Source organism: Teleopsis dalmanni, unplaced genomic scaffold, assembly GCF_002237135.1.
Source record: "Teleopsis dalmanni isolate 2A unplaced genomic scaffold, ASM223713v2 unscaffolded_contig_1053, whole genome shotgun sequence".
Classification (NCBI taxonomy): Eukaryota; Metazoa; Arthropoda; class Insecta; order Diptera; family Diopsidae; genus Teleopsis; species Teleopsis dalmanni.
Genome location: NW_024032435.1, coordinates 1 through 9,044, shown reverse-complemented (window position 1 = coordinate 9,044; position 9,044 = coordinate 1). Strand labels below are relative to the sequence as shown.

Sequence of the window (9,044 nt, the reverse complement as noted above, 5' to 3'; positions counted from 1 at the left end):
TAATTAAAGTGGATACAAGATTTTAAAAAGAACATATGTTTTTTATGTACCATAAGTGTTCAATTTTTTACAAACTTTTACAAACAAAATATATAAGGGGTATTCAGGATGTCTGTGCATCGTTGCGTCCTGTTTCTTATTATTATGCACTTCATTTGGAAGACAATTTGGAAGACATCAATTACCTCTTGCATATTTGATTTTCAAGACTCTATTGTGAATGTTACTACTTTTTTTACTGTTCGCTGGATTTTATAATTTCGTGATTTTGTGCAATTGCTTGTTTGATTTTGTATTTATTTTACGTCCAACACTATCGGACAATTTCAAAATATTCTGCTTTTCACTTTTTCTTGGTATAATAAAAAAATAGGAAAACAAAAATCAGCTGCTCTAAATATTTTCAGGACTAATATACACAAAATGTATTCACGATTATTTGAGTTTGCAATGGGGCACATTTATCGGTGCGCAGACAGTCTGAATACTCCTATAATTTCGTCTTCATATAATAATTGTTTTTATCTTCATTTTAAATAAATAGTTATTTGTTTCGCAAACTTTCTGTAGAAAAAACAATTTATTCAATGCGCAAATCAATATTACTCGAAGCTCGTTCATGTATTTCTATAATTTAAAGAATTTAAATTACTAAAAAAAGTAGTCGGTGAAAATTTGATCTATTTTCCCCGTAGCTATGCATGTAAACGAGAGAGCTAAGATTTTATTTATGACAACAGTAGTTTGGTTTTTTCGAACTGTCAAATTAATCTGCAAATTTATTCTGCTCAAAAGTTTATAAAATTTTGTAGACGGAAAAATTTACGTTCTCGGTTCCGGTTCTCGTGATTGTTTCGTTTGAAAATAAAATAAATTAATTGATAAGTAATTATAAAATAAACATCCATATTAAAAATCTAAATATACATGTTCTTTGTATTTTTAGCATTAAAATGGGATGCGTGTATGAAGCTTTTGGGATTACCTGTATTATAGTGCTGATACTAGCCTCTTATCGAGCACCATATACGCTGAAAATGGGAACATTCCTTATTGGATCTGCCGTAATAGTACTAATTTGCATACCTTTTATGCTCTTGAGACCGCGAAATTATCGAAATGCATTGTAAGTTAGAGATTATCTGTTTTACTTTACATGGATAACATTCATATGTTGTATTATCGTACATATTACTTTCTACTATTACTTTATATTTACATATTACATACCATATCTGATGAAGATAATGAACTTTTCATCATAATCAATCGTAAAATAAAATGATTAAAGTAAATATATGGCACCACCATATAATAAAACTTACCAGTTGGCAATACATATATCAAAGGAATTTAGTTAAAACATAGATTCTACTAACAGTGATTTGCTTCAATAGGCTCCAATGAATAAAATACCTTAACTAAATCTTACCACTTTAATCTTTGGTGATCTGATCTTTCTATGTGTGACATTTCATTAAATATATAATAAATACATAGGTTTTATTATTGCTTCTTTCTTAAATATTCACGAAACTATTTTCTTTTTTCAAACACGAAGGGTCCCTGCTTGGTGCTGCCGACTTCTTTGTCGTGGGTTAGGAGTAACAATGGAGGTACGTGGTCTGGAAAATGTACGTAAAGAAAGTGATACCATTCTGATAATGAATCATCAAAGCGTATTAGATCTGTGTGGTAAGTTTATTTGAAATGTCCTTTGTGTATATCTCTGATTAATATTAATCGTATTGCAGTGCTAGCTTATTTATGGCCAGTTCTTGGACAAGTTACTGTTGTCACAAATAAGAAAATATTTTACATACCTATCTTTGGTTTTGGTGCTTGGCTATGGGGCACAATGTTCAGAAATGTTTCACAAATATCTGGTTCAATGATAATACTTCAGTCAAACACATCAAATGTCAAAGGACTACAATGTCAATGCCCCATTCAACCGGTAGTCATATCGAAATTTTGGTTTTTAAATAGCGAAATGAAAATATTTGAATCTGGACACGTTATTATTCATATCATGCCTCGAATTCATACAAAAGGTTCCGATACTGATGATCTCGACAGTCGTATTAAGCAATTAAGAGATGTTACAAAGGAAGAGTTTTCCAAACTCACCCAAGAAGTACAATAATTTATTCCGAAAAATAATTAATTCAAAAAATTACAAATAAAAAATTGGGTATAACTTAGCCTACCTATTATAATTTCTATAATATTAAAAACTAAGAACCACAACCAACGATAATATATACCTATATTCGTATTATGAAAGAATGTTAATTATTAATCAACAATATTAATCGTAAGTTAATAATTAATTGGCTTTGTTAAAAAAATCAACTTTTGTATTTCTTTTGTATATCTCTTAGTTATTAACTAATTGAGGTACTTGAATTTGATATGAACTTATGATATGGTTAACATATATAAAAGAATATGAAATATACTGACTTTTTTAATAATTTAAATAAACATTATATCAATAAATTTAAAACTCTTCATATATATGAAGAGTGGTATGCACTAATACAGGCAATACTAGTATGTGCTACGCTATATACTATTATTATTGTGAAAGGGGATGGTGCTCCTTAATCGGACTATGTTTCTCCAAGTCCGATTTCTTTAATGAAAGACATTGTAGAACCTATCTTTCTTAGTATTAAACAATTACGATCCATGAAATACCCTCCTAGGTATTTCTTTCGCTTGTGTATCTGTGCCAGGCACTCTCCAGGCATATTGTATGCAGTTTTTCTCTCTACTCTATAGTAAATGCAGTCTGGGTTGGATTAAATTCCTGACTTCGTTAGGTGATTAGTTAATTTACAGTGACCGGTCAATAATTCCGTAAAAATTTTTACATTATTTTTTAATTGTTCTATGCAAGCTTCGAATGGTTTTAGGTTATAAGTCCCTAAAAGCATTTTAGATTGTGACAGTCTTGGCAGCTTTTGTCAATAGATTTCTATACTAGTTACTATGACGAATTGTTGGCTTTCACAATACGATTCTTCTCCAGACTCGTTCACAACTTTCCAAACTTTGTACACGAAAGTATCTATATCTTAAAGTTTTATAAATTTCATTGAAAAAACAGAATTGGAAATAAATGTTTATCATGTTAAGGAGTTGCATTTACTCATTTAGAACTACAAGAAATCTATAAAAGTCCATGTGTTTGGTTTTATATTCTCTTTAGGTTTTTGTCGTCACTCACACTATTTGTAAATGACAGAAAGCTTGCTTCTGGATTGTTTTAACGACAATAATCGTGGAGAATATATTCCCGTTTCAGATATGAATATAATATGAATACTTGTTAAAAAAATTGGGAAACATGAATTGTTATACCTTGAAGTTCTGAAGGGAAAAAGCTGTCTGTATGGTGACATAGATTTTTATGTAGTTATATAATCTATTGTACTTTATAAAAAAATCTAAAAGCATAAGCTGAGTACAGTTCTGAATAGCAACAAAAACTTCCTGTTAATATATGTAAGTACGCTACTAAATTTAATTGCGAGTCCAAGAATATATTGTAAAACACAATTTAAACTTGCTAATATCAAATTATTTTGTTACAAAAATCGTCAATTGAATAATCGAGGTGTAACGAAGAAGAAGTTATCTTCAAACAACATGCTTAATATTTATGAAAAAAATAGTTTAGATAGTAATGAGTAAACATCCTTCAGCATAGATATTTTAAAGATTTATCGATTTTTAGCGTTTTCAATGTATAGGACGACGACAGTCGAGTTAAAGCTAAATCATAATCACAAAGTCACATTCAGGAGGTCACACCCGCAGCACAAGTTTGCGAAGCCATACGAGCACAATGCGGCACCCAACGTCCTGAAGAAACAGCCGTAAGTATGACTAAAACTTACCAATGCACACAACCTATATACGTAAGCTTGCCAGTGGTGAACGTTAACAGAATCATAAGCACAAGTAGGCTAAGAAGAGGATGAGTGTCTTGCAGAATTCGACATTGCATTTTACCAATACGATGTTTCAAGTGCTGGGACTACAACCACTTAGCTAAGAACTGCAAAGAACAAATGTGGACAGGAGGGGCATATTGCTGCAAACGGCATTATTATGAAGAAATGCGTACAATATGCAGGTAACCATTCTGCGGGCTGTGCCCGGCGTCCAGAACATATAAAGGCGATAAAAACGGAAGGTAAATGAAAATTGTCCAACTAATCCTCCAGCAGTGAACGGATTTCTGCCACAACTGGCGAAGCTGCCATACGAAGTGTGACAAGAAAATTACAAAGAGCATCAGAGACGCACAGTGTGATAAAACAGAAATTAGCAGTTCAAAATTCAGTATTTTCGGAATTAGTAAAGATATTAAAATAAAATTTTCCTAAAATAAAGTTATTGAGATGGTCTTTTGGAGCCCAATCGGCCCACGAAAGCCCTCTGATATTTTGGGTAAAACATGGGGCATTTAGTGGTGTCCCTAGTTCCCTCAAAAACAATGATATGTTGTGTGTCTAGTCTTGTTAGATATATTAACATAAAATAATGTTACTTTACAAACCATTTTTGTGGGGTGTAATGTAATGTAAAATGAATTTAAAAATAAAAGTCAATTCTGCCAACAAGGCGGAAGCATTGTTGCAAAATATTATTGAGTTTAGCTATTGAACTAAATATTTTTTTTATGCAGATTTGCATGGGCCGAATATTGGTAGTTACCGAAAGGTAACTGGGTCAATATTTAACCTTCAATTTTCTGCAGAACCGCAGAAAATAATGGAAATTTCCGATCATGCATTATGCATTATGATCAATGTTTTCACTGTTTCCAAAAGAAGAAAACGTGGGTGGAATTTTCCAAAGCAGTCAGTTGTGTTTTGGCAGTGGTGTTCGGTGAGTGAGCTTGTGCTCTGTAGAGCCGGTGGATCGCCAGTTAAGCTAGTTAATAAGAGTTAAAGTGAAAAAATAAAAAGGAAGAGTTTAAAACTCAAAGAATAGTAAAACTAATTAAAACAAACTTGTATCTATTAAAAGTAATCATTGATAAAATTCAGAAATGATATAAAATCATATTGAAGTTAAATAAAAATTGAATTGTAAAACTATTGCCACACAAATAATTTGTGATCAAACCTAAGTTAAGTTAAAGACTAGTGAAGAACCGACAAACTGGTATCATTATTAAACGTATTAATGAAATTTAAATTAAACTGAAAAAATTAAATAAATAAAAAAAAAACTTGAGCTTTAGTTTTATTTAACTATGAGAAAAAGACCATAGATGGAAAGTGGTAACGTCTATTACAATACTTCAACGAACAGCAGTAGCAGCAACAACAAGACATTGTGTTTAAAAGTGCGTATTTATTTGTTGGGTGGACTCTTATAACACAACATTATTGAAACCCTAAAATATACATAACAGATAGATACAAAGTTGAATTTTGGTCTCCAAAAAATCTGTGTGTTATTATACTACATATGCCAAAACTTTTTCATAGTATTCATATTAGATAGTATAGTATAGTATTCATATTAGAAGAAAGTAATTTCTTCATATCTAAAAACGTCTTCAATTTCAATGTTTCTTATGTGGACTTTTATGTCAGTAAGACCAGAGTCCACAATTCTAAATCGGTTTTTTTACATTTGTCATGATTTACGGTACGTACAAGCGTTGAACGGTTAGGTGGTTAAGCGGTTAATCCGTTGAGCAAAAAATGAGTACCGGTGTGCCGGGAAGATGCAAAAATAAAGCTAACAGCAATGCATTGATGTGCCGTAGCAATGGACACGTTGACCGAATGAGCGAAATACTAAGCAGCTAAGCGGCTAAGCAACGTCGCTTAGCATCAGGAATTGATTGGATTCAATTTTTAGTTTGCGACTGAGCAAAAAAATTCGAGTTGTAGAAATATAGGATTTCCTATTTGCTATATAGAATTTTGATATAATATTTTAATGAATATGTTATTATTTTATGATTGCAAGATTGATTGAAACTTTCAACTTTCAACTTTCATTTAAATTTTTTTCATTTTTAATTCATCTTCTTTATATAATGATTCAAAATTAAGTTGGTAAAGATTTTAAATTGATATGCAATAGTTTTATGACAAAACTTTTTAAAATATAAATATAAAATATATTATGTATGTGACGTTATGACAATATTTTAACTTTTCTGTGTATAATCAAACAATAATTCCACAAACTTGCAGAGTTCCCTATTCGGATTTTAAAATTCTTCCAACATTTTCTGTTTTTGATTATCGGATTAATCCTATAACTTCTTCATGTTGATTCTAATATCTTAAACACATTATATCCATTATCACTAAACGAGTTGAAACGAACTGATTGTCGCAACACCGTTGTTAATAATAAACTAAAAAACTATTCATTTGTAGCTCATTTAGCTCATTTAGCTCATTTTGGTGCTTAACTGATTTTTGGATTTTCAAGCACTCGGCCTCTTAACCGCCCAATATTTATCCACACCCTTGTAGCACGATCAAAGTAAATCAATTGAGGCTAACATATTATTGATACCAGTGTCATTTCTGAGGATGAACAGATTGAATAATAAATAACTTAACGAGCTGAAAACCATTACGAAAAAGAAATATGGGCTGTATACAAAAGTATAGAACAAGAAAACCATTAACATTCATATTATATATATTATCTACATTATATACTATATAGTACGTATTAATTAAAGTGGATACAAGATTTTAAAAAGAACATATGTTTTTTATGTACCATAAGTGTTCAATTTTTTACAAACTTTTACAAACAAAATATATAAGGGGTATTCAGGATGTCTGTGCATCGTTGCGTCCTGTTTCTTATTATTATGCACTTCATTTGGAAGACAATTTGGAAGACATCAATTACCTCTTGCATATTTGATTTTCAAGACTCTATTGTGAATGTTACTACTTTTTTTACTGTTCGCTGGATTTTATAATTTCGTGATTTTGTGCAATTGCTTGTTTGATTTTGTATTTATTTTACGTCCAACACTATCGGACAATTTCAAAATATTCTGCTTTTCACTTTTTCTTGGTATAATAAAAAAATAGGAAAACAAAAATCAGCTGCTCTAAATATTTTCAGGACTAATATACACAAAATGTATTCACGATTATTTGAGTTTGCAATGGGGCACATTTATCGGTGCGCAGACAGTCTGAATACTCCTATAATTTCGTCTTCATATAATAATTGTTTTTATCTTCATTTTAAATAAATAGTTATTTGTTTCGCAAACTTTCTGTAGAAAAAACAATTTATTCAATGCGCAAATCAATATTACTCGAAGCTCGTTCATGTATTTCTATAATTTAAAGAATTTAAATTACTAAAAAAAGTAGTCGGTGAAAATTTGATTTATTTTCCCCGTAGCTATGCATGTAAACGAGAGAGCTAAGATTTTATTTATGACAACAGTAGTTTGGTTTTTTCGAACTGTCAAATTAATCTGCAAATTTATTCTGCTCAAAAGTTTATAAAATTTTGTAGACGGAAAAATTTACGTTCTCGGTTCCGGTTCTCGTGATTGTTTCGTTTGAAAATAAAATAAATTAATTGATAAGTAATTATAAAATAAACATCCATATTAAAAATCTAAATATACATGTTCTTTGTATTTTTAGCATTAAAATGGGATGCGTGTATGAAGCTTTTGGGATTACCTGTATTATAGTGCTGATACTAGCCTCTTATCGAGCACCATATACGCTGAAAATGGGAACATTCCTTATTGGATCTGCCGTAATAGTACTAATTTGCATACCTTTTATGCTCTTGAGACCGCGAAATTATCGAAATGCATTGTAAGTTAGAGATTATCTGTTTTACTTTACATGGATAACATTCATATGTTGTATTATCGTACATATTACTTTCTACTATTACTTTATATTTACATATTACATACCATATCTGATGAAGATAATGAACTTTTCATCATAATCAATCGTAAAATAAAATGATTAAAGTAAATATATGGCACCACCATATAATAAAACTTACCAGTTGGCAATATATCAAAGGAATTTAGTTAAAACATAGATTCTACTAACAGTGATTTGCTTCAATAGGCTCCAATGAATAAAATACCTTAACTAAATCTTACCACTTTAATCTTTGGTGATCTGATCTTTCTATGTGTGACATTTCATTAAATATATAATAAATACATAGGTTTTATTATTGCTTCTTTCTTAAATATTCACGAAACTATTTTCTTTTTTCAAACACGAAGGGTCCCTGCTTGGTGCTGCCGACTTCTTTGTCGTGGGTTAGGAGTAACAATGGAGGTACGTGGTCTGGAAAATGTACGTAAAGAAAGTGATACCATTCTGATAATGAATCATCAAAGCGTATTAGATCTGTGTGGTAAGTTTATTTGAAATGTCCTTTGTGTATATCTCTGATTAATATTAATCGTATTGCAGTGCTAGCTTATTTATGGCCAGTTCTTGGACAAGTTACTGTTGTCACAAATAAGAAAATATTTTACATACCTATCTTTGGTTTTGGTGCTTGGCTATGGGGCACAATGTTCAGAAATGTTTCACAAATATCTGGTTCAATGATAATACTTCAGTCAAACACATCAAATGTCAAAGGACTACAATGTCAATGCCCCATTCAACCGGTAGTCATATCGAAATTTTGGTTTTTAAATAGCGAAATGAAAATATTTGAATCTGGACACGTTATTATTCATATCATGCCTCGAATTCATACAAAAGGTTCCGATACTGATGATCTCGACAGTCGTATTAAGCAATTAAGAGATGTTACAAAGGAAGAGTTTTCCAAACTCACCCAAGAAGTACAATAATTTATTCCGAAAAATAATTAATTCAAAAAATTACAAATAAAAAATTGGGTATAACTTAGCCTACCTATTATAATTTCTATAATATTAAAAACTAAGAACCACAACCAACGATAATATATACCTATATTCGTATTATGAAAGAATATTAATTATTAATCAACAATATTAATCGTAA

At 30.5% G+C, this 9,044-nt stretch overlaps 2 protein-coding genes across 2 annotated transcripts; both read left to right on the top strand.

Moving 5' to 3' along the window:
• The first annotated feature begins 696 nt into the window (after positions 1-696).
• LOC119663881 (putative 1-acyl-sn-glycerol-3-phosphate acyltransferase acl-2) lies at positions 697-2,210 on the top strand. Its single transcript, XM_038073481.1, has 4 exons — positions 697-885; positions 947-1,126; positions 1,562-1,695; positions 1,755-2,210. The coding sequence occupies exons 2-4, from the start codon at positions 954-956 to the stop codon at positions 2,144-2,146; spliced, it is 699 nt and encodes a 232-aa protein (XP_037929409.1). The 5' UTR covers positions 697-885; positions 947-953; the 3' UTR covers positions 2,147-2,210.
• A 5,213-nt stretch (positions 2,211-7,423) lies between these two features.
• Positions 7,424-8,933, top strand: LOC119663880 (putative 1-acyl-sn-glycerol-3-phosphate acyltransferase acl-2). The gene is made up of 4 exons (XM_038073480.1): positions 7,424-7,612; positions 7,674-7,853; positions 8,285-8,418; positions 8,478-8,933. Exons 2-4 carry the CDS (start codon positions 7,681-7,683, stop codon positions 8,867-8,869), a joined length of 699 nt encoding a protein of 232 aa, XP_037929408.1. The 5' UTR covers positions 7,424-7,612; positions 7,674-7,680; the 3' UTR covers positions 8,870-8,933.
• The last annotated feature ends 111 nt before the right edge of the window (positions 8,934-9,044 follow it).

What these genes read in the sequence shown, in the direction of transcription:
- LOC119663881 (XM_038073481.1), top strand. Translation starts at nt 954, where the DNA reads ATGGGATGCGTGTATGAAGCTTTTGGGATTACCTGTATTATAGTGCTG. An exon ending in CGAAATTATCGAAATGCATT is followed by an intron (nt 1,127 to 1,561) that starts GTAAGTTAGAGA and finishes TCAAACACGAAG; the next exon opens with GGTCCCTGCTTGGTGCTGCC. An exon ending in AAGCGTATTAGATCTGTGTG is followed by an intron (nt 1,696 to 1,754) that starts GTAAGTTTATTT and finishes ATCGTATTGCAG; the next exon opens with TGCTAGCTTATTTATGGCCA.
- LOC119663880 (XM_038073480.1), top strand. Translation starts at nt 7,681, where the DNA reads ATGGGATGCGTGTATGAAGCTTTTGGGATTACCTGTATTATAGTGCTG. An exon ending in CGAAATTATCGAAATGCATT is followed by an intron (nt 7,854 to 8,284) that starts GTAAGTTAGAGA and finishes TCAAACACGAAG; the next exon opens with GGTCCCTGCTTGGTGCTGCC. An exon ending in AAGCGTATTAGATCTGTGTG is followed by an intron (nt 8,419 to 8,477) that starts GTAAGTTTATTT and finishes ATCGTATTGCAG; the next exon opens with TGCTAGCTTATTTATGGCCA.